The 25,823-nt window shown below is 38.4% G+C and overlaps 1 protein-coding gene across 5 annotated transcripts in view; it reads right to left on the reverse strand.

The window, feature by feature from the left end:
• Positions 1–25,823, reverse strand: part of PARD3B (par-3 family cell polarity regulator beta) — a 697,616-nt gene that overhangs the window by 412,865 nt on the left and 258,928 nt on the right. For all 5 annotated transcript variants that reach the window (XM_070732030.1, XM_070732029.1, XM_070732032.1 and 2 more), the window contains one exon: positions 1,135–1,320. In XM_070732030.1, the coding sequence (XP_070588131.1) occupies positions 1,135–1,320 (186 nt within the window). The remainder of the gene's footprint in view (positions 1–1,134; positions 1,321–25,823) is intronic.

Here is a 25,823-nt window from a genome sequence, read left to right on the forward strand (position 1 = left end):
CAAAAGGTTTGAAATAACTTCATTTAGCATCAAAATAATAAATGTAGTTGTTAATACTATATAATAGAAAGGTTTATGAAATAGGATACAGAGGTAATGCTAGTAAAATATTTGATAAATACAGTGATCCCTCGATTTTCACGGGTTCAAACTTCGCGAAACGACTATACAGTACCACGGTTTTTCAAAAAATATTAATTAAAAAATACTCCGCGGTTTTTTTTCTATACCACGGTTTTTCCCACCCGATGACATCATACGTCATCACCAAGAGTCACTTCTCTCTCTCTTTCTCTTTCTTTCCTGTCATTCTCTGCTTCAATCATTTTCTCATTTCTCTTTTTTTCTCCCTTTTTCTATCATTTTTCTCTCTCTCTCTACCTTCCACTCTCCCCCCTCTTGCTCTCTCTCTCTTTCTTTCTCCCTCTCTCTCTCCCTCTCTGTGAGAATGCCTGCCCCACCTCTCTTGCAGCCCCCTCGCTGATAGCTGGGACAAAAGCGCTCTCAGCTAAGGGACTGTGAGAGGGACGAGGCAGGCATTCTCAAAGCGCTCAGAGCGGCTACCGGCCAAATGAGGAGGATGAGAAGCCGTAGCCGCCAGCGCTGCTGCAGGAGGACCCGTGTCCCAAGAAAGCTGGCGAGAGGGGTGGATTGGGCGGGCAGGCGGTAGCGGCGAGGGGGCCGGAGGCGCTGGGGGGGGCAGGGGCAGCTGACATTCAAAACAATCTTTGCAGGCCTCCACACTTTCATTGCTCCCCGCCCCCAACTTCAAGCCCGGCTCCTTGCGCTGCCTTGAAAAAGGGTGCGTTGGGGGTAGTTTTTGGCTGTCCATAGCCAAAAATGGTGTTTTTACTTCCGCACCGCTATTTCGCAGAAATTCGACTTTCGCGGGCGGTCTTGGAACGCAACCCCCGCGAAAATCGAGGGAACACTGTAAAACTAAACAAAAATGATATAACAATAACAATCTATTTTAGTTTCACATTCAAAATACATCCAAAATGAAGTATTTTGGGGTAATATGGAAAATTCCTATCTGATGTTACCAAGAACCAATACCAAAATAATTACAGCTCATACAAAACTAAATGGATTTTCACCATATTCAAGACAAAAGTTATATAAATAAAATACCTTATATGCAGCACCACCATGGATTATAGATTTGATGAAAATTCCAAGATCTGCCCCTGTCTCTAGAGATTTGTTGCCTTTTAAGCTCACACCAAGTCCAGCTGAACCGGAATCATTCAAAGGAATTTCGAATGTCAATTGTTCTGATGCCTCGAAGGAAAAAATGTTGCAACATGGTTCTCCTTTCTGTTGGATGAAAAAAGAAAGCAAAACATGTAGACTAAAAAATAGCAGATACCAGTAAGTATATTTTTTTCTCTGACCACACAATGGAGAGGCCATATAAATGGAGAGGAATACCTCAAGAGACAGGGAATGTCTTTCATTTTAACTACATTTTAATTGGGAATCAGAATGAAAATGCTGTCTTGAAATGTAGGCCAAGCAATATTTATTTCAAAGTATTTCAAATATTTGCATTTTAGAAGTAAAAGGTGATACAGAGGCCCTGAAGGAATCATTGGATGCAGTCAAGTATTCTCCAAGTCATTAACAAGAGTGATAGCATTAGCAGGAGAAAAAACTATGATGTCATACAGCAGAGAAGTCTGGTGATGAGATGAATTTAGAGTCATCAAAACTGTTTCAGATCATTTACAGCAGGGGTCTCCAACCTTGGCAACTTTAAGACTTGTGGACTTCAACTTCGGAGAAGGGTGGCATACAAATCTAATTAATTAATTAATTAATAACAACAACAGCAACAACAACAACAACAACCAGAATTAATCAGCCAACAAAACTGGCTGAGGAATTCTGGGAATTGAAGTCAATAAGTCTTAAAGTTGCCAATGTTGGAGACCCCTGATTTACAGTACGCACAATATGTCAATTCATTATAATGGTTAAAATATTTTAAATATGTTGATTATCACATGATAGTTATTTACTATTTTAAGGCAATTGATTATATTTTACATGTGTTAGCATTTTCCCCAACTAACAGTGAAAGCTGTTTTAAATGTATTAATTAGAAAGGCACTGATGTTTCTCTACCCTAGATTAACATGAGTCTCCACCTACAACATACACTATTTTATGCTGTTTGCTATTTAATAAACAGTGTATTCTATATTTTATGCCTAAAATTTTCAGAGGAGGGCTGTAGGGATACTGAAAACCTTTCTCCGTTTCTTTTACTGGCAAGCTTTGTCTTTATTGCATATAACAACCATGTTTATTGCTACTTCTTCAAATTTCTTACCCTCGGGTTATGACTCCCACAACCAAGAATCTGGTATGAAAATCTCTCTCTCACTCACACACACACATACACACAACACACAAACACACACGTGTGTAACATATTTTTTACTGATAATGAAAAGGAAGGGAGACTACTGTATTTCGGGCTTATTTGCCTTCATCAGGTAGGGATTTGAACCTAGGCCTCTGCCTTGTAAGGCAGTGGCCTTAGCTTCTAGGCTACAGGCTCATCTCCTTTATCAGCTTGTACCAGGGAAGGCTTATGTATGATTTTTTTGTTGATCTCTCTATATATATCTCACTTGGAACTTCCTTTATGGAAATGTCACTCATAGCAGTGAGCAATAACACATCCACCAATATTGCAAATTAAAACTGTTTATTTTTGTTCCTATAAAAAACAAAAATAAACAAGTCTTCAATTTGAAAAGCATGTTATTTCAAAGAAAGAGAAAAAGTCAGGCTCTACTGAACTATAAATGTCAATTCGCATATAACAAGAACAAATATTTCATTTATTTAATGAATGCATTCTGTTTAATTGGAAAACATAAAAATGATTTGATGTTGATATTAATAATATGCTGCTACATAATCTAGTTGTTTATTTCCTCTAGTTTTTTCCTATACCCAAAGCTAGTCTTCAAAATGAAAGATGCATGTACACTATATACATTTTAAACATTTAAAGACAGAATTGTATAATTAGTATTTTAGAAAATAAGATGTACACTGAAATGTACTAATATATTGTACCATATTAAAGCTTGAAAAAAAGACTAATATAAATAGAATCTGCTGGTATTTAAGCCTCATGATGTCAGATGTGAGCTGTCATGCCATAAACCACAACAATGGTTATCAAGTGAAAATAAGTGAATCAGAAAAGGAATTATCATAAATGCCTCATAGTAATTGCCTTGTTGATCCCTTCCTCCATGACTATCTGAAGAATTTTATGGAGATCATTCCAAATTTTGTGTGAATTTAATATAAACTCTAATATTTTCAGCACTTTCTCTCCTTTCCAAATTACACTGCTCTACAAGGAGAAAGCCTCAGAAATGAAAGCAGCTTAATTTTACCAGATTTGGGTCACTAAATAAAGGAAAATTAATTCCTGAGTATTAATTGGTTCCAGTTTCGGAGATACAGCTTCAGGTCAAAATTGAATCAAAATAATTTAAAATTACAATGTGGATGTGCGATTATGTTCCATAACTTTTCTGCAAAATATGATATAGCAATGAGAATGGTGCCATACCAATCATTATAAATTTATCTTTTTATTGATAGCAACAACGTAACTTTCCATTCATCTCTTGGCTTTTCATGTAAAAGTTTCATGCTTTTTGAATAAAAAACTGACAAGCTCTAACTTCAGATTAAACGACAAGATTCCGTCTTCATTTGGTATCTGAACTGCGCTTTTTGGCTTTTCACTTGTAAACTGCAGTAGATCATCCCTGGGGAGATTCCAGCAGTAATTGGCAAACATGGACAGACTTCATTTCCCTTGGTATCTTTTCTCCAGGCCTGTGATATCCTGCTGGAATCTCTCCCCATGCTCAACATTCACTTCCCCACAGTTCAAAAGGAAATACAGTCATACCTCGTCTTACGAACCTAATTGGTTCCAGGGGGAGGTTCGTAAGACGAAAGGTTCGTAAGACGAAACATTGTTTCCCATAGGAAACAATGTAAAGTCAATTAATCCGTGCAACCAAAAAAACCCCCCCGCAAAAAACGCCCGGCTGTCACCTTTTAAAACAGCCTGGGGGCTTCTCAGCGACCTCCCGAATGCCGAGAAGCCCCCAAGCCGAACGCCAAACCCGAACTTCCACGTTCGGCATTCAGAGGCTGCTGGAAAGCCGCGTGGCTGTTTTAAAAGGTGACAGCCGGGCTGGGAGGCTTCCCAGCAACCTCCCGAACCCCAACCCAGAAGTTCGGCAAAAGTTCGGGGTTTGGGAGGTTGCTGGGGAGCCCCCCAGCCCGGCTGTGACCTTTTAAAACAGCCGGGCGGCTTCCCAGCAGCTTCCCGAAGCCGAATGCCAAACCCGAACTTCTGCGTTCAGCGTTCGGACGCTGCTGGGAAGCCCCGCCGCCCGGCTGTCACCTTTTAAAACAGCCGGGGGACTTCCCAGCAGCCTCCCGAACACCGAACCTGGAAGTTCGGGTTTGGCGTTCGTAACACGAAAAAAGTTCGTAAGAAGAGGCAATTTTTTTCTGAACCCCGGGTTCGTATCTCGAGTTGTTCGTAAGACGAGGGGTTCGTATCTTGAGGTACCACTGTAGTCTAAATGCAAGTGTAATTTGCATTACACTGTGAATTTTTAGTGGCATGTTTGCATCCAGTGCTTTACAGGACATCAACAAATTTTCCATGTGTTTTTCATAGTCATCTGCCTTGCTGTTCTCAAAGTAAAGATAAAAGTGGTCCCATTTTCATAGTTCTACTGTACTTTGTCAGGGAGTTATGAGGCATGATGTAGGCAAATACCTGTGTATAAATCTTTATTGTGAAATATCTTGAAAACATTAGTCAATTAGCACCTTTATCACCTGTTTTCTAATTCATCTAATCAAAATATGTGACATTAACAAATTTTATCTTGGAGATGGGTAATTTCCCAAAATTTGTAGACCAGCGTTATCCTTTCTTCAGATATTCTGTTTTTCTTATTAGCACAGTATCTTCACTGGTTTATTCTTGTTTAGGAAACCATCATCCATATTTTGATTCATCTGTCACCAAATCTTGAATAATGCTTCTCACTCAACACCAACATCTTTTTTTCCTTAGCACAGAGGTGTCAAACTAGAGGCCCCTTGCCCGGTGAAGGGCTACCAAATTTTTTACTACCACACTGTCGGTGCAGTTTATGCAGGACACCATGCATTTTCTTTCAACATCTTTCAGTGCTAATTGGGTGCTCTGGGGTGGAGCTCCATTTTTGCTACCTCACTGAGTTCCACCCCATCCGGGCAGCAGCCCATCCTTGCCCACAGATACAGGCATTACACGCAGGCTATGCCCGCCCCAGCTCCCTGAAGGGGAAAACATTGCAATATGTCTTGTGATGACAACATGATGCTGTATATTTAAAGTGCCTTAGACCATTTGCAATGACAGACAATATTCCATGTGTAATTTTTTCTCCACAGCATTCAGAATATTCAAAGTGTAAAGCATAAGGACAAGGACTAAGCTCCATATTTCAAACTTAGCCATATGGAAGAGCTCTAGCATAGCCAGCATTTTTCTTCTTTGAGTAAATGTAGTATCTCAGCATCCTCATTTAACCCACCATGGACACAATGATAAAATGTTGTTGTTTTTTAATCTACATCCATGGATCTTTAAAAACCAATCTTTTAAACTAATTTGTTTGTTCATCTGCTGGTTTATTTATTATTTTATATACTCATGCATTATTGTTGTGAGCCGCCCTGAGTCTTCGGAGAGGGATGGCATACAAATCTAATAAATAAATAAATTCCAATTCCTGGTGGTTTGCTTTACAAAAATAAAATTTCATTAAAACATGTAAGTAATAAAATCCAGAAATCAACCCATAATCCATAATTAGTGGCAACAGCTCTTCCTCCCCTAGAATTCCAAGTGCTTTTATAACTTGATTTCCTGTAACTCCCCTATAAGGCCAAAGTTTCCAGGATTTGCAAACAAGTTGCTCAAATATTACATCTTGCCTTTGAGAACAAGAACATATTCAGAGGTTCATTATAATTGCTTATCAAGGTGCTTGAAAAATGCCTAGAATTCTGGTTGTGAGAATTCATTAGAATCCTTGAGACACTTAAGAGAAACCATTTTAATCGCCACTATCACTTATGGAGGTCACCAGCAGCCAGGAGCTTATCCATGAGGAAGTGATCTGATCATAGCAAAAGTCTATGCACAAAGTCCTTCATCTTCCATTCATATACCAACTGAATCCATGATGACTAATGGAGGTCATTAATTTCTAAGTCCCCTAGAAATAGAGGTGTCTCACTTATCAACACAGAGTTTTAATTACCATACTGTCACAGTATGCCCAACATTTAATATGCTAACATGATAGACATAATATTACTCCAAAATAAAAAAGTGATCAAATATCCTCTTAAAAAAACCTTAAGAATTACAGAGAAATCCATGACATTATTAACTTAGAAAAACATCAATGAAGATCTTGCATCATACTATATGCAGGTCTCAAACTATGCAGGTCTCTTAAGAAACACTTTGACATAGCAATTTATTTCTATATCGTATTTTATTTAGGTGAGTGCATCTGTTAATTTTGTTAAGTTGCACTAAACTGCTATCTTTTTCTTTCCATTTTCACTAGCGCAGTAAAAATAATGGCAATACCACAGTTAAATCAATATATGTATTGCAATACCATTCTATAAAAATATTTTGTACAACTATTTATATTCTTCATACCATTTATCACAAATTTTGTACTTTAATCTATAATTAACTATTCAATATAGAGACTGAGGGACACATGCTCCTGAGATGTTCCTTTTACACTGACATTAGGAGAAAGCATATTCTACCACTTATTGAGGGATAAGGGAGTTGTTTAAGAGGGATGGTTTGCATCCATCATACAGAGGTACCCATGTGCTCAGTGAGGAATTCAGAACTTTTTTGGACAGGCATTTAAACTAGGTAAAGGGGACAGAGATGTACCAGATGTGGATGATTTCTGTCCCCGACCAATGAGGATAAATCAGTTTCTGAAAGCTTATTAAAAGGGAGCTGTAAATAAAATAGATGTAGTTGTAGATGATAAGGGTCAAACTAATAAGGAAAATAATGTTCTTCGGGTAATGTGCACGAATGCTCGAAGCTTGAGCAACAAGCTCTGTGAGTTAATGGCCATAATATCTAGAGATAATTTGGATCTGGTTGCCATAACTGAGACATGGTTTAAGGATTCTAATGAATGGGAAATATCCATACCAGGATATACACTGTATAGGAAGGATAGAATAGAGAGAAGGGGAGGTGGAGTAGCCATTTATGTTAAAGAAAGTCTAAAAACAATACTAATACAAAATACATGTAAAGATCTGGAGACCCTCTGGATTTGCATGCAAAATAAAGACGGTTCTGTCATTAGAATTGGGGTGATCTATAGGCCTCCAGGGCAATCTGAGGAACATGACAACAAGATGGTGGATGAAATTACCCAAATGGCAGTAAAGGGAGATATTGTGGTTATGGGTGATTTCAACATGCCTGATGTTGACTGGAATATCCCCAGTGCCCTTACATGCAAAAGTAAGAATATAGTAAAGGCCTTTACAGGAGCAGCTCTGGCACAGCTAGTTAAGACACCAACTAGAGGGGAGAATATTCTAGATTTAGTTTTTACAAATGGGAATTGGGTTTCAGAGGTCAAGGTGGGAGAAAATTTAGGTTGCAGTGACCATCTATGTTTGTGGTTTGATGTAAAAACTGATTGTGAGCAATCCTACACTGCAACCAAAGTATTAGATTTCAGAAAAACAAATTTTAATGCAATGGGGGAATATTTAAATAATGAATTAAAGGGGAGGGATAAAATGGCAGGAGCACCCAGTGGACTGTATTAAAAAAGGCCATCTTAAAAGCCACAAGACTTTATGTAAAGCAAATAACTAAAGGTAAAAGGAAGAAGAAACCGCTATGGTTTAGCAATGATGTAAGGGCTATAGTCAATGAAAAAAAGGCTGCCTATAGGAGGTATAAAGAGTCTGGAAGTATAGCTGATAGAGAGGTGTATAAAATGAGACAGAAGGAGGCGAAACAGATAATATATGCTGCTAAAGCCTCAAAAGAGGAAGAAATTGCAAAATCTGTAAAGAAGGGGGATAAAACCTTCTTCAGATATATTAGTGATAGGAAGAAGAAAAACTGCAGCATCACAAAGCTTAGTACCGGGAATAATACATGCATTGATGGGAATAAGGAGATCGCTGACCATTTCAATAGCTACTTCTGTTCAGTTTTCTCAAAAGACATCTTACAAAATAATACTATAGGGGGATATAGCATTGCTTCCAGCTGTACGGATTCAGCTCCAGTGATCTTAGAAGCCGATGTCTTAGAAGAACTTGAACGATTAAAGATAAATAAGGCAATGGGTCCAGATGGCATCCACCCCAGAGTTCTTAAAGAACTCAGATCTGTCATTGCTACCCCCCTGACTGATTTGTTTAACCAATCCCTGTTAACAGGAGATGTTCCTGAGGATTGGAGAATGGCCAGTGTTGTGCCTATCCACAAGAAGGGCAGTAGAGAAGAAGCTGGTAACTACAGGCCAGTTAGCTTGACATCAGTTGTAGTTAAAATGATGGAGACTCTACTCAAAAAGAGGATAAATCAGCACCTAAAAAACAATAACTTATTGGACCAAAATCAGCATGGCTTTACTGAAGGCAAATCATATCAGACTAATCTCATTGATTTCTTTGACTATGTCACAAAGGTGTTGGATCAAGGTGGTGCCGTGGATATTGCCTATCTGGACTTCAGCAAAGCCTTTGATACGGTGCCACATAAAGAGCTGATGGATAAATTAGTGAAGATTGGACTTAATCCCTGGATAGTTCAGTGGATTTCAAGCTGGCTGAAGCATAGACATCAGAGAGTTATTGTTAATGGCGAGTATTCTGAGCAGAGACAGGTTACAAGCGGTGTGACACAAGGGTCTGTTCTGGGTCCTATTCTATTTAATATGTTTGTGAGTGACATAGGGGAAGGTCTGGTAGGGAAGGTTTGCCTATTTGCCGATGACTCTAAAGTGTGCAATAGGGTTGATATTCCTGGAGGGGTCTGTAATATGGTAAATGATTTAGCTTTACTAGATAAATGGTCAAAGCAATGGAAACTGCAGTTTAATGTTTCCAAATGTAAAATAATGCACTTGGGGAAAAGGAATCCTCAATCTGAGTATTGCATTGGCAGTTTTGTGTTAGCAAAAACTTCAGAAGAGAAGGATTTAGGGGTAGTGATTTCTGACAGTCTCAAAATGGGTGAGCAGTGTGGTCAGGCGGTAGGAAAGGCAAGTAGGATGCTTGGCTGCATAGCTAGAGGTATAACAAGCAGGAAGAGGGAAATTGTGATCCCGCTGTATAGAGCGCTGGTGAGACCACATTTGGAGTACTGTGTTCAGTTCTGGAGACCTCACCTACAAAAAGATATTGACAAAATTGAACGGGTCCAAAGACGGGCTACAAGAATGGTGGAAGGTCTTAAGTATAAAACGTATCAGGCAAGACTAAATGAACTCAATCTGTATAGTCTGGAAGACAGAAGGAAAAGGGGGGACATGATCGAAACATTTAAATATGTTAAAGGGTTAAATAGGGTTCAGGAGGGAAGTGTTTTTAATAGGAAAGTGAACACAAGAACAAGGGGACACAATCTGAAGTTAGTTGGGGGAAAGATCAAAGGCAACATGAGAAAATATTATTTTACTGAAAGAGTAGTAGATCCTTGGAACAAACTTCCAGCAGACGTGGTTGGTAAATCCACAGTAACCGAATTTAAACATGCCTGGGATAAACATATATCCATTGTAAGATAAAATACAGGAAATAGTATTAGGGCAGACTAGATGGAACATGAGGTCTTTTTCTGCCATCAGTCTTCTATGTTTCTATGTTTCTATATCCTGGCCGCTCGGATGTTGCCTATCTCTGGTGGTGGCTTGGGGATGAGCAGGCCAGGATTACGGCACAGGTGGCCAGATTCTGCGCAGCAGCAGCGGGGATTCGTTGCAAATGTGTGCCATCATAGCGAGATACAGGTATGTACATCTCCTGTATAGTTACAATGGGTCTTGATTGCTCAGCCAAAAGTCCTGTTTCCTGTTCTTTTTCCTTTTAATTATTATTAATATTATATTGATGGTCTTTGACCATAAATAAAATTTTATTGCTATTATTCAATATGATTATTCTAATATTTATTTCATACACATAAAAAATGGTCATAACTAATAGAAGCCATTGCTGGCTTATTCCCAAATAATACTTTTCTTTAAAAGTTAAAACACACAATTTAGAAAATGATGCTAATAACAACATGAAATCCAACTTTGCTCCTGTGATATAGCTATATAATTAAATTCCAAAAAAATGTTCAATAGTAAAACATTCAATTTTGGGTGTTCTTATGTTTCATACATCTTCTAAGATTTATTAGTTTATTAAAACAGGATTATTGGTCAGATTAGTTCCTTGAACCAATCTTTTAGTTATGATCAGATTATTCAGAATAATAACTGTAGCGAAATAGTTGGGTTTTGTTTTTTGGGGGGTATAAATTTTTATTATTTTTCCACACTTTACAGATTCAAATTCACATACCTCAAATTAAAATACAATACAATATAATATTAAATGCCAAATTCTTAATCCAATTTACCTAATTATTTATCCAATTTATTCTGGTACATATCATTCATCCTGTGCTACCTCCTTTTCAAATACTATCATCTGGATTTCAGACATTATTTTTCACTTTGATTTAAATTCAAGATGCTATTAGCTATCTAAATTCCTCTTGGCTATTTGTTGTTTTTCTATCAAAATTAAGCCGTGGTGCTTCAGTCCATTACTTGTATTCTTACTTAACTCATTCCTGCTTTTTAAACCCTCATTTTATCATAGCTACCCTTAACAGAAGAGATTTCCAAATTTACTTCCTTTTAAATCCCAGTAAGGAAAGAAAAAAAATACCGTTCACATCATGTCTTAATCTAATTATAGCAATATCAATATGCATAGGAGGAAGGGTTATTAAAGATTTAAAATATATTTCCTACTTGCTTCATTCTTTTCATTTATTTCATTATACCGATATATCATTTCTACTTTAACAAGTCAAAATCATTATATATCATATTATTCTATTATTTTTCAAGAAAAGTATCCTCCATTAGAAACCCCAATATAGTAATATTTTCTCTAATCTATATATTTTCCACTGCTGTTCTTAGTGTCATAATCTTCCCTAATCTATAAATTCCACTGCCAATCCCAGTGTAATTATCTATGCATCACTGTCATACCCAGTGAAATAATCTTCCCTACTCTAATTGTTTCCACTGCCAATTGCAGCGTAATAATCTTCCCTAATCTATATATTTTCCTAATATATATGTTTTCCCTATTCTATATATTTTTGATCCAGTCTGGTCAAAAAATGGGAATTTCAAGAGAAAGGAAAGGTTCCTTGCTGCCGCAGCCATCACACCCCACCCCTCTTTCACGAAATACTTGTTAAATGTGCTGGAGTAAAATGACAAATATAAATCCACTGAATCATTTTCAAACACTAGATTGCTGATAGCTTTTCACTAATACAGTGATCCCTCGATTTTCGCGATCTCGATCTTCGCGAAACGCTACACCACGGTTTTTCAAAAAATAATAAATTAAAAATACGTCCGCGTTTTTTTTTGCTATACCACGGTTTTTCCCACCCGATGACGTCATATGTCATCACCAAGAGTCACATAAATTTCACCAAGAATGGGAAAACACGCGTTGGATGGTCAAAAAACAAACCCCGGAACGAGCTATTATTGGGCGACGAGGGAGATGCATTTAAAAGGCTAAAAAGGAAGGGATGGAAATTACATTACTTAGCCGGTGAGAGGGGTGGATTGGGCGGGCGGGCGAGCGGCAAGCTGGCGGTAGCGGTGAGGGCGCCGGAGGCGCTGGGGGGGCAGGGGCAGCTGGCATTCAAAGCAATCTGTTGGCTTCTGCACTTTCGTCGCTCCCCGCCTCCACCATCTGCGCATGCACGGCCATGGGAAAAAGGCGCGCATGCGCAGATGGTGTTTTTACTTCCGCACCACTATACTGCGGAAAATCGATTATCGCGAGAGGTCTTGGAATGTAACCCTCGTGATAATCGAGGGATCACTGTACTAAGTTTGTTATTCGTAAGATTTTAGTGTTACTTATCTCTTTAGAAAACAGCCTGGAAATGATCTGCCTATCAAACAATATATGAGAGCAACTAGGTTTTTTTGTTGTTGTTGTTGCATGATTGATAATAAATGAATATGTCAACATATAATAGTTCATTTATGGGTCATATTGAATGAAATATTGTAAAAGATACAGCCTCAAAACTCCTGAGAGGGAGAAAATGTGTTAGGACACTTCACCGACTTTTTACAAATGATGAGCCAAATCCTTGGGTCAGTTTACCTAAGAGTCTCATCTAGACCCCACCACCGTACAATAATTAACTTTATTAAAAGCTATAGAGGTGTTGAAGGGTTCACTTAGAAGAGAAAGCCTATTTCAGAGTAGCTCACTACAATTGGACAACTTTGCAGCCAAATCAATCTTCATGAACATCAGTTCTTTGACAGCAATTTGAAGAAGTATGTTAGGCCTAGCATGAGCACAGCTACCTTCTGCTATTCATTAAAGCAGCCTCTTTTTTCAGGCTTTCACTTGAGCCTAAAAAAAAGAAGTCTCAATGATTTTAATTGATCAGCTCCATAAAATGGGCAAAATTGTGTTTCAAAAGGTTTTCTGGAAAAAAGAGAGGCTGCTTTAAAGTATAGAAAGAGGTACTGTATTTGTAAAAAATCCAAAGGTTTCTTTTTTGGATATATTTTAGAATGGGCATAATATTAGTAGGCACAGTTTCCAGTATAAAGTTCACTATTTGAGATAAGCTCTTCTATTGCCTTGCAATTTATTACTCTTGCATCCTGAACCCGAAATAGATCTACTTGCCTGAATTTAATCCCAACATTTATTCTCTTATCTTTGTCCTGCAGGATAATTACTCATGGCTCAACTTCTTCAGGACTATCAAGTGATAGTTTGGCATATATCTGGAAAAGGATTACTGTGGGCTGCATAAAGTGTGGACTATATATATTTCAGTTAATCCCATGTTAGTTACTAAATGCAGTATTAGAGAAATAAGTCTTGCCTAAGGCATTAGGCCTCACACTTCATCTGTTCTGCTCCAGACTGATGTGTCTTCTGCACCTTATTTCCTCTTTTAATGTAGTGGTAATGGCTGGCCCATTCTCCCCCCTCCCCCCCCCAGAAATAATTCAAGAAAATAATTCCAACTCAACAAATGTAGAAAGATAGAAAAATTGGAAAGGTTCTATTCTGTGGCTGGCACACAACTATTATAGCTTTACAGACTTTTTGTTGGAGCACTGAGGACCCCAACTGAGGGTAGATGCAATTATCATGATTTAATCAACAGGAATAGAGTGCTGAGTGAGAAGTTGCCCAGACAATTTCTCATTAGCAAAGCAAAGAGTTTTATAGCATTCCTCTTCCTTCCTTCCTTCCTTCCTTCCTTCCTTCCTTCCTTCCTTCCTTCCTCTCTCTCTCTCTCTCTCTCTCTCAATCACTCAAACAAGTATAGGATTGTAGTTTGTACAAGCATAACATAGGTAGTAAATAATCATAATGATCAACATATGCTGATGACACTCAGCTATACATCTTCACCTCCACTCAGTGAAGCAGTGGAAGTGATGTGCCGGTGTCTGGAGGCTGTTAGGGTCTGGATGGGTGCTAACAGGCTCAAACTCAATCCTGACAAGACGGAGTGGCTGTGGGTTCTGCCTCCCAAGGACACCTCCATCTGTCTGTCCATTACCCTGGGAGGGGGACTTTTGACACCCTCAGAGAGAGTCCACAACCTGAGCATCCTCCTCCATCCACAACTGACATTGGACCATCATCTTTCAGCTGTGGCGAGGAAGGTGTTTGCCCAGGTTTGCCTGGTACACCAGTTGCGGCCTTATCTGGACAGGGAGTCTCTACTCACAGTCACTCATGCCCTTATCACCTCGAGTTTAATTACTGCAATGCCTTCTACGTGGGGCTACCCTTTGAAGAGTGTTCGTAAACTTCAAGTAATCCAGAATGCAGCCGTGCGAGCAGTTATGGGCCTTCCAAGGCATACCCATATTTCTCCAGCACTCCACGGACTGCATTGGCTGCCAATTGGTTTCCATATGCAATTCAAAGTGTTGGTTATGACCTATAAAGCCCTACATGGCATCGGACCAGATTACCTCCGGGACCACCTTCTGCTGCATGAATCCCAGTGATCGATTAGGTCCCACAGAGTCGGCCTTCTCCACTCCTGTCAACTAGACAATGTTGTATGGTGGAACCTAAGGGAAGAGCCTTCTTTGTGGGGGACCCAGCCCTCTGGAATCAGCTCCCCCCAGAAATTTGCACTGCCCCCACGCTCCTTGCCTTCCATAAAAGTTTAAACACCTATCTGTGCCGCTAGGCTTGGGGCCATTAGACCCTACCCCCTGGCTGATGAGTGTAGCATGTCTTGCTGTGTGAATTAATGATTTTAAATGTTATTAGAGTTTTTAAAGTTTTTTAGCTATATTAATTGGATTTTTTAGATATGTATATTGTATATTGTTTTGATATGTTGTGAGCCGCCCCAAGTCTTCAGAGAGGGGTGGCATACAAATCCAATAAATAAGTAAATGTTCTGGTTTCTGGTAGAACTTTAGCTATTACAAATAACTCTTACTAAAAGCAGTATTTCATAAACAAAGAAACTCCATCTTTATTCTCTTCACTTCCGTATTCAAAATGCAGTTCATACTAGCACATTCCTTTTCTCCCGTTATCTCTCTTAATTACATTCCACATGCATTCTACCAAGATTTATGTACTCACAGCATGATTCAAAACCAGCAGAAATGACTGTAAAATAACACAGAATGAACTTGCTTGCTGGGGGAGCTGAGCGAAAACACCTTTCATTTTTGCACTACAACATTGAAACTCCACCCTTCTTTCCCACTGGCCCCCTGACGTGCCAAATACATCACTCCAGTATTTAACCCATTCCTCCCCTTAATATCTTCTTCAGAACACCTGTTCCTTATGTTTTTGGCCCCTTCGGAATTTAGGATTGACCCAGCGAACGTCTGTTTCTTCCTCACTAGATTCTGGACTCATAGCAACATCATGTGGCTGGCCTCCCACGTGTTCTACTACCTGTAACCCAGGGCCTACCACTAATTCATAAACACTATCTGAATCAGAGACCTCAGGTTCTTCATCATCCTCCAACTGACCAGGAGTATGTACAACAGTAAGTAAGTAAGTAAGTAAATACATAAATAAATAAAAAAGACAATAGGACACTAGGACAGGGACGGTAGGCACATTGGTGCGCTTATGCACACCCCTTACAAACCTCTGAGAAAAAGGGAGAGGTCAACTGTAGACAATCTGAGGTTAAAGATTTTGGGGTTTGGGGAAGAAACCACAGTCAGGTAATGCGATCCAGGCTTTGATCACTCTATTGCTGAAATCATATTTTCTGGAAACTAGTTTGGAGCGGTTTATGTTAAGTTTGAATCTATTACATGCTCTTGCGTTGTTTCAGTTGAACATGAAGTAGTAACTAACAGGAAGGACATTTTGATATATGATTTTTTGAACTACTGTTAGATCAGATCGGGGTTGACGTAGTTGTAAATTGTCAAATCTCAGTATCTCAAGTCTGATGGAGTAAGGTGTTTGTTGTGAGAGGAGTAAAGGACTCTTCTTGTGAAATATTTCTGGACTCTTTTGATTGTATTTATGTCTGATATGCAATGTGGGGTCCATACAGGTGAACTGTGTTCTAGAATTGGTCTGACAAAAGTTTTGTAAGCTCTAGTTAACAATTCAATGTTTTTGGAGAAGAAGCTACGTAAGATTAGATCAACAACTCTTAATGCTTTTTTGGCAATATTGTTACAGTGGACTCTGGCACTTAGGTCACTGGATATGAGTACTTTTTGACAGAGTGAAGGCCGTCTACAAGTTCATTTCTGATTCTTTTGCCAATGTGTAAGACAGAGCATTTCTTGACTGAGATTAGAAGTTGCCACTTGTTAGACCATTCAGCTACATGGTCAAGATCCTTTTGAAGGGTAGCAGTATAGTCGGTGGTATTAAATATTTTTAACATCATCAGCAAAGAGAACACAGCTGCTGAAGGTCACAGAGATCATTTATGAAGAGAAAGAAGAGTGCTGGATCCACTTTGCCGGCAGCTTGAAGACGGCTCTGGGTGGGAGGGGCGGGAGGAGGCGTCCTGGCTTCAGCTGGTAGTCGGGAAGTGGGGAATCCCGGCGGGGAATTGCCCAGGTCCGTTGACAATCAAAAGGCAGGGAAATCCCTGCGGGAGTAAGAGAGCGCACACAGCCGGGCTCAGTTTGTAAGATGAAAATGGTTTTTAAGACGAGGCAAACAAATCATAAACCCCGGGTTCGTATCTCGAAAAGTTTGTATGACGAGGGGTTCGTAAAACGAGGTACCACTGTATTATAGCTAAAATATGTTTAGGCTTGATATCTTTATTTACTGATTATGATAAAGACAACTGGTAAGGAAACCTATGTATTTAGTAATATTTGGATTATTGTTCTGACTTAAGGGGCGTGCATAAGTGCATCAGCATGCCTTCCGTCCCCTGTCATTACTGTTTCTTCATTTTTACTTGCTGCTTGTTCATGAACATTATCACTTCTAATGTTTTTTCTTTCCGTTCAAGTTTTAGATATTATAATAATAAAATTTTATTTACAGTCAAAGACCATCAATATAGTATTAATAATAATTAAAAGGAAAAAGAACAGGAAACAGAACTTTTGGCTGAGCATCCAAGATTGACCCATTGTAACTATACAAGAGATATACATATCTCGCTATGAAGGCACACATTTGCGTCGAATCCCCACTGCTGCTGTGCAGAATCTGACCAACTGTGCCGTAATCCTGGCCTGCTCATCCCCAAGCAACCACCAGAGATAGGCAACATCCGAGCGGTCAGGATATCCCTCAATGTGGTAGAATATGCTTTCTCCTAATGTCAGTGTAAAAGGAGCATCTCAGGAGCATGTGTCCCTCAGTCTCCACCTCTCCTGAGCCACAAGGGCAAAATCTTTCAGTGGCTGGGGTTCCCTTGTACTTCCTGTACAAAACGGCAGATGGAAGCGCACGGCACCGTACAAGCGCAAATGCCTTTCGATGGCTTGCTGACTCTAGCTGTCCCAGGTATCTTGCAGGAGCCACAACATATATAGTGGTATCTGGGGGCCAGAAAAATCAGAGCTGTACCCAAGTCCTCCTGGCTCTCGATGTCCTCCACCCTTTGTCGCAAGGTCTGTCCTGCTAGATCAGGGGTAGGGAACATTGGCTCTTCTATGACTTGTGGACTTCAACTCCCAGAATTCCTGAGCCAATCATGCTAGCTCAGGAATTCTGGGAGTTGAAGTCCACAAGTCACAGAAGAGCCAACGTTCCCTACCCCTGTGCTAGATCATAGTTCATCTCGAATATTAAATCTGGGGAGAAGCCTAATTTGTGAAGATTGAACTCGATGGCCTTAATCCATGAGGAGGAAAATTCATCCTGAAGGATTAACGAAACAAGACCTTTTGGAAAAAAATTTACAGATTCTTGCTTCGACTTTTATCAGTCCAGTCTACAGGTGCAGAAGTGCGTTTCCCCATGCCTTATTAGTCCACAAACCACCAAAGCTTGGTCTGTCTCCAGGAAATACTATTTAAATAAAAATATCCAATAAAAATTGTTTAAAAGATTGTTAAAATAAAATTAAAAATGTAGGAAGAAATGTAGGTGGAACTGCTAAAAAAACAACACTCCACCCGATATAGATTTTAAAAAGTTGAAAAAGTTAAAAATAAGTTAAAAGTATAAAATATTTTGTTAAAATGTTTAAATAACTGTAAAATAGTTAAAAATTTAAAAATAAATTAAAAGTATAAATATAAATGAGCCAAAAAGAAATCCTATTTACTTTTGGAGGAGTTCTTTAGAGCCAGTGCTGCCTGTTCTACATCTTGGCTCTTACCTGTATTGTGTATTATATATATAAATTTTATCAAATTTTTAAATCAAATTTTATGTTTATGACTTTAGACTGTTCATCTGAATATGTTATTTCTCAAAGTAAACTTTAATTTAAGTTAATATATCTGTGTGTGGCTGAATAGTTATTCACAACTAATCTCAATGTAAAGATTTCTGTGTGTGCACAATCTTGGTAAACGATGATTACAGAATAGAGTGGAGTGGAGTGGAGTGGAGTGGAGTGGAGTGGAGTGGAGTGGAGTAGAGTAGAGTAGAGTAGAGTAGAGTAGAGTAGAGTAGAGTAGAGTAGAATAGAATAGAATAAATCCAAGATGGCGCCAACAAAGGCTGTTTCGGTGAAATGCTCATCTGGTAGAAGATTTAAAGTTGATAATGTATTTTTCCATACAGCATGTAATTTGCTTTCCTGAGATATTATATTGCAAATTATACAAATTGCTGAAGGACAAATCTCTCAATGTTATTAGCCATGGAAACGGTCCACTCTATGTACTAAGTGCACAAATGCAACAAGAGAGAAGCTCTGCTCTGACTGCCTATTTGTGGGCTTTCTAGATACTTTGGGATAGGCCACTCTATGAGATGGAATGTTGGTTATATAGGCATAAAGCAGATCCAGCTCATGTTCTCACACTTTGATTTGACATGTTGTAAGTTTCATGTCATTTATGATCTGAAGAAGCTTCTTGGATGAGATGTGAAAATTCTTGAAATAAAACCAGAAAGTCTAGTTGCCTCTTGAAAAAGCACCTTTGAGACAACCATGACCTAGATGGCTGAAAATCTCCACAAACATTCATGACAATTGTTACAATGCATATATCAAGGTCATGGGTTTTTTGGTTTAAACTAATGATAGAAAACAGAAGGTTTGATCATGCATATTTTTTTCGATTCTTCTTGGCACTGAGTTAGTAACAATCCTGATTCCTTTTTTTGTCTTTATGCAGGATACAGCTGTGTTCATCCTTCCCCTGTTGCACACTGCCTCTTTCTCAGTTCTGAAGGCTTAGAGGCTATTCAATCTGCAGCCTGAGAATTGTTTTAAGTTCAGGAGGTTCAGAATATTATTTGTTTCTGACAGTGGTTTATTAGGCCTGCTTTTAGATTCTCTTCTGGAAAGTTGCTTTCTCTGTAAGCTCCTATTCAATTGTCTCCATTTCTTATTGTAATAAATCATCATCTTTTCTGAGCCCACTCACACTGATCTAATCCTTTGACCTTCTCATCAGGCACTACTACAGATTTGCACTTCCATGGATAATGGCTTAGTCAAGAGTCCTTATCAATTTTCAAAAGGGCCAGGACCACCATAATTGAGACAGAAAATGCAGCATCAAACAACATGTTGCTGCTTTTTAATGTCTAAAAATGTACCATTTGCACTGCTTGTTGTAGAAATTGAAATTTTCAGGTAAGATTTGTTTGTATTTCTATTTCTGCTTTTAGAGAAATGAGTCCTCTGGCTCAAATGTAGAATTCTTCAACATGTCATTTTCAGAAGATGTGGGGAAATGGTACTCAATGTCACTAGGTACCACTGGGTCACTGATTATTCTTGACATGGATCCTATGGAGCAGAAGTAAGTTTTAGTTGTGAGAATTGCAGGAGAGTGAGATAAAGAAGCTGACTACTCAAACAATGAGAGAAGTGATGGTACAGAAATAGTAGATAATGATTTCTAATGTCAAGGACATTTTCTTAATTGTAGAACTTTCAAGTTGATTTTTAAAATATGTTGGGTTTAGATACTGAAAGGCAGGAAAAAGCTAGAAATGAAGGAGAGAAACAAAGGTTTTATATACCTCTTTCTCTTGAGCAGAGCCTTGCTGAGAGGTCTAGGTGTAAGATTTGAAATGTCTACTTCTAAAATACAACAATAATCAGATATTAAGTTTAAAACAGATGAGGATCCATTACCAAGAAGTTGCAAAATGACTTACTTCTTTGAAGGGATTTAGATCTTTAGAATGGAAATCAATCAGAAGTAAGTTTTTAAATGCCATATGGGGTACTGGTTGACAATATCAAGTTTTATTTTAAAAGTTACGAATATAACTACTAAGCACCAATGTTCCCTCTAATTTTTTTTTGGGTGTGGGCGGAAAAGTATAGTGTCTGAGCGGCAGTCCTTATGGGACTGGGCGGCATAGAAGTATGTATAAATCAATGAATAAATGAATGAATGAATGAATGAATGAATAAGAAAAAAATCCCTTCTTTTTTATTAAAAGAAATTAATAATAAAACAAAACCAAAATCTATTACTATTAAAACTAAAACAACCAGCAAAACCAAAAACATAACAATTAATAAAAACAGGTGAGGGCTGGATTTTTTCCCCTCTGTTATTATTTAAGTGCTTTTACCATATGCTTTAAATCAAGTGTCACTTCTCTCTCTGTTTCTCTCTCTTTCCTGTCATTCTCTGCCTCAATCATTTTCTCATTTCTCTTTTTTCTCCCCTTTTTTCTATCATTTCTCTCTCTCTCTTCCTTCTACTCTTCTCTCTGTGGGCTTTCTCTCTCTCTCTCTCTTGCTTTCTTCCTCTCTCTCACTCTCTCAGTCTCTTCCTTCCTCTCTCCTCTCTCTCTCTCTTTCTTTCTTTCTTTCTTTCTTGTTTTCTCTCAGTTTCTCACTCTTCCTTCCTCTCTTCTTTCTCTCTCTCTCCCCCTCTTGCTCTCTCTCTTTTTCTCCCTTTCTCTCTCCCTCTCTTCTTTCTATCTCACTCTATCTGTTGCTTTCTCTTTCTCTCTCTTGTTCACTTTCTCTCTCTTTTCTCTCTCTCTCTCTTGCTTTCTCTCTCACACTTTCTCTCATTTTCTTTCTCTCTCTCTCTCTCTCTCTCTTGCTTTCTCTCTCACACTCACTCTTTCTCTCTTGTTTTTTCTCTCTCTCTTGCTTTCTTTCTCTCTCACACACTTTCTCTCTCTTATTCTCTCTCTCTTGCTATCTCTCTATTCCTCTCTCTCTCCCCCATCTTTCTCTCTCTCTTTCTCACTTTCTCTCTGTCTCGCTCTGTCTGTTGCTCTTTCTCTCTCTCTCTCTCTCTCTCTCTCTCTTGTTCTCTCTTTCTCTCTCTTCCTTTATTCTCTGCAGAGGCCGGCGAAGGTTTTTCTTATTTTGAATGTTCCGGGAGAGCTGGCAGGGGGATGGGCAGTGCGTGCGCATGCACGGTCAGACATTCCAAATCACCTTTGCCTGCCTCCACTGTGAGAAGAACACCTGCCCCGCCTCTCCTGTAGCCCCTTCGCTGACAGCCCGGGATGAAAGCGCTCTCAGCAAAGGGACTGCAAAAGGGGCTGGACGGGCATTCCCAAAGCCCTCAGAGTGGAGAGTGGCCAGATGAGGCAGACGAGAAGCCGCTGCAGCCACCGCTGTGGGAGGAGCTGCGCCCCAAGGCGGGAAGCGGAGGAGAAAGAGGGGCGGATCGGGCGGGCAGGTGGGGGGCAGCGGTGAGAAGCCAGGTGCGCGAGGTGGCCGGAGGCACTGGGGGTGCGGTGGCGGCCGTGGCTCCTAGCACGGCCTTGGAAAAGGGTGCACGGGGGGTGTTTCGGTGTGTGCGGATGCACAACCGCGCACCTTAGAGGGTACATTGCTAAGCACGTAGGGAGCCATACATGAATCACAGAAACTCTGATTCTTAATATTCACTTATGCTTAATGAATATTTTATTATTGTTTTACTTGGTAACTAAAATGACATGTCCCAAACACTTGGAACACAATGGCTTATATTGTCATTCTCCATTCTACCTCATCTACTTTTCTGTCAACATTTCATACTGCTGACCGCAAATAAATATACATATCAGAAGAGGCACAAAAGTAAACTGAAGTAAGTAATACAATACCAATACAATGTATATTAATACATTCTGACCAAAGTAACATAAAATAAAAAAGTTAAATAAAACTATAAAATCATGTTAGAAAACACTAAGCAAGTTTACTGATAAACCATGTGAAATACCTCATTTACAAGTGATCTGGACTTCATCACATTAGGCAAGAAGATTTGCAAACATATTTCCAAGAATATTTTCTCCATCCATTTTATATTATTTGTCATTACCTGACATTTCTGCAGTCCAAAACAACTGCAAATAATTGTAGTTGTAAAAATGCAACCCCTTATTACATCCAGGATATATGAAACTTGACAAATGGACTTGAATGGATTGCAGAATAACACTTTTTACATTTAAATATAATGTGATTTTACATATGCCAGTAAATCAAACTCTAATAAACACTTTTATTATTTGTATTGGCTGCAATCTCTCAATGCATCAATAATTTATTATAGCAATGTAAAGAAAATGTCTGTATAAATAATACTGATTCATATAAAGAACAGATTTATGAGGAAACACATTCCTTAAAAAGATTAAGAAATCAAATGATGATCAGTTATCATTGCCAATACACTTACACACCTACTGTCCCTCTTCCTGGCATTAGAAACAAAAATCTGATTTCTGTATTTCTAAGTACAGATCTTTAATTCATCTTTCTCTCTCTTAAAACATAATTCTGGTTTGATTAATTCATATATTATCTGGATTTCCATCTTTTTGACAAGTCATAAGTAAAACACATAACTATTATGTTCTTTTACTGTAAACTGTTCTGCATACTTTGAAAATGAAAACATCCCATAGTTAAGATTTATTATTATTTTGTTTTCACAAACAACTTGTTAGAAATATTTTTTAATGAAATAGAAATAGCCACAAAAAAGGAGCACAGTGTTGATTTAGGCCGAGCAAGCTTCTAGAATTCTGCGACTGACATAGATTCAAATCAGACCGCCGTAAATAGTCCCCACATAATAAATAAATAAATAACTTTTCCTTCCTAGCGCTATACTATTTTTTGTAATAGTAAGTCAAACAGATTTTTGTCAGGGATAGTCATCTACAGTACTTATTTCCCCTTTCTCTAAAACCGGTCAAGAAACTTTATGCACCAACAGATGACTTAATCATTTTTATTTAACTGAAGCTATAGTCTATTTGAAATTAGTATAACTCCTAACTCTGCTAATTTTGTTAACCCAATACCTGGAGGGAAGGGATGTGAAACTAACTTCCGATGCATTACTTTAGAAATCCTTAGCTGCAGTTCTAGCAAAATGTGCATCTGGTCTTTGCTAACAATTATTTAAAAATGAAATGAAACATGTTCTCTGTCACATAAATCCTTCTCTGTCCAGATGATTTTAATGTATGATCAATACTATCTAAAGCTTCTTTCTCTCCTGAGACGACTTTTCAATTAAATCTTGTTATTTAATCTAAGAATACTAACACTCATTGACCACTGTACTGTCTAACTATGAATTTACGGTAATCTAATGCACATCTCCCCTGACAGAAGGGCTGTATTAGTTATCTTTATTGTTCTGGGGGCCCAAAAAGCCTTCACAAAGCCAGGAAGGAAACATCATCTATTTAACACAGCCAGAGACTTTTTACTAACTGTTAGATGTCCTTGACCAGCACACACCACCCTGGCCTCTTGGATGTGTGCTGGCTGCCCTCTTGCCTGACTGCTGGGCTCTGATAAGAGAAACATATTCCCCTGGGTGTCATTCAGATCTGAGAGCAAAAGGCAATGGATTTTAAAACGTATCATTTTCAAAGGCTTATGAATTCACACTCCCTTGGTATTCTTTTCCAAAAGGAAAAACATGTGATTCAGACAAGCAGGATATTGAATCCATGATAACCATTAGCTTAGATAAATACTGAAAATATAAAATATTTGTTCTTAAGTTCACTATACTTTAACATGATGGTGTTGGTAGAATGGACGTGATTCTGCATGTTGTCTAATGTGCCTTCTTTCAAATTCACGGTAGTGTCAAGGCTGTCCAATCTAGACTAGGTGCTGCAACACCCAAAGAAATGAATCTAATTCTTTTCTTACCACCAAATAATCCTCCCTTCATAAAGGCAAGTATTATACCGTGAATGTCATATAAGCAAAACATTTATATGCTTATTGATTTATTAATTTATTAGTAATAACTGATTTCAAGATAGCCGTCTTTTGCTGTAGTGATCAAAAGCTCTGTATTAGAAACTGGAAGACTGTGTGAGTTTTAGTCCTGTCTTAAGCATGAAGCCAACTGGGTGACTTTGGGCCAGTCCCTCTTTCTCACTCCTGGTAGCCAAGCAAGAAAAAACATTTTCAAAAAACCTTGGCAAGACAATTTCAGGTACTAGTCCAAGCATTTTCCAAGAGCCAAGATGAACTCAAAGCCTCTTTTTCAGACACCCATATGTCTCAGATAATTTTTTTTAAAGTCAAACCCAGTAGTGAAACAATACCTGGTGCTTTCAGGGAATAAAATCCATGCAGTTTTCTGACAACAGAAGTGGTTGCCTTTGCCTTCCTCCAGGGTGTTTTTGGACTTTCTAGTCTAGCCTAGGGATCTAGTATACTCTGGAGATCTGCCATTCAAGTACTAATCAGTGCCAACTCCCCCCCACCCCTTTAGTTCCTGAGCCCAGGTGCTGTCACCAGCAGAGGCAAAGTCATTTAACAAGGTCTTTAAAAAGCAATTATGATGCTGTGGGTATCTTTGCTGCTTAAGCAGTAGAAGAACATTGCAATTTGCCTTTAATCTCGTTTTACCTAAACAACAAATCCAAGAAGTGGATTACTGAGAGAACCTGCCTTGCCAAAGGCTATTATCCCAAAAGAAGACTTCAGTTGTCTCCCAAATCTAAAAGTCTATCAGGTGTTCAGCAAAAAAGCAAAACCATATACATACAGTATGTGCAAGTATATCAGTTCAAAAATATAAGGAATTGAATACTCAATCTTTATGATTTTATTAAACTGTGCATTGTAGATTCAACATTTGAAATCGCCAGAGAACTCCAATGAAGGCTGTAGATAAAACCTACATAATTACTTATTCTCCTTTAATGGTAAAACTTTAATCCTTTTTAGGATTTAAAAAATCCTAATCTTACAATGAAATTTATGCTTTGAAAATTGCCCCAAATATTAAAAGAATATTAATGTACAAAATATTGGTGAATATTATTATTCATTCACACTGCTATGGGTGTACGTGAGTGTGTAACCTGGGTTTGTATTCCCATTTGTCTGCAAAATTCTCTGTCTCTGGACCAGATCCTGTCCCTTCACCCAATCTATGACACAGGATTAAAATGAATCCAGTAGCGGGGATTAAAATGAATACTCTCTTGAGTTCTCAGGAGAAAAGATGGGAAAGGAACGTAATGATAAATATAACCATAATTAAAACAAAGGCTTCGTTCCCCCTAATATTGTTTAGGACATTTATACAGCTGCATTAAACTTGATAGTTTCCACTAAAAAAGCTTTCTTTGGAGCAAGAATAGATACAATACATAAATTGATTTTTTTAAAAAAAGTAGGCTCAATCAATCTTTCTTGGAAATGATAATCAAACTGATTTGAGTGGAGCAATTGAATGTTTCTTCATGCTTCTGTTTTTTAAAAAAGCAGAAAAATATCAAGTTAATATTATCAGGTTAATATCAAACTGTTC

Source organism: Erythrolamprus reginae, chromosome 1 (genome assembly GCF_031021105.1).
Source record: "Erythrolamprus reginae isolate rEryReg1 chromosome 1, rEryReg1.hap1, whole genome shotgun sequence".
In the NCBI taxonomy this organism is placed as follows: Eukaryota; Metazoa; Chordata; class Lepidosauria; order Squamata; family Dipsadidae; genus Erythrolamprus; species Erythrolamprus reginae.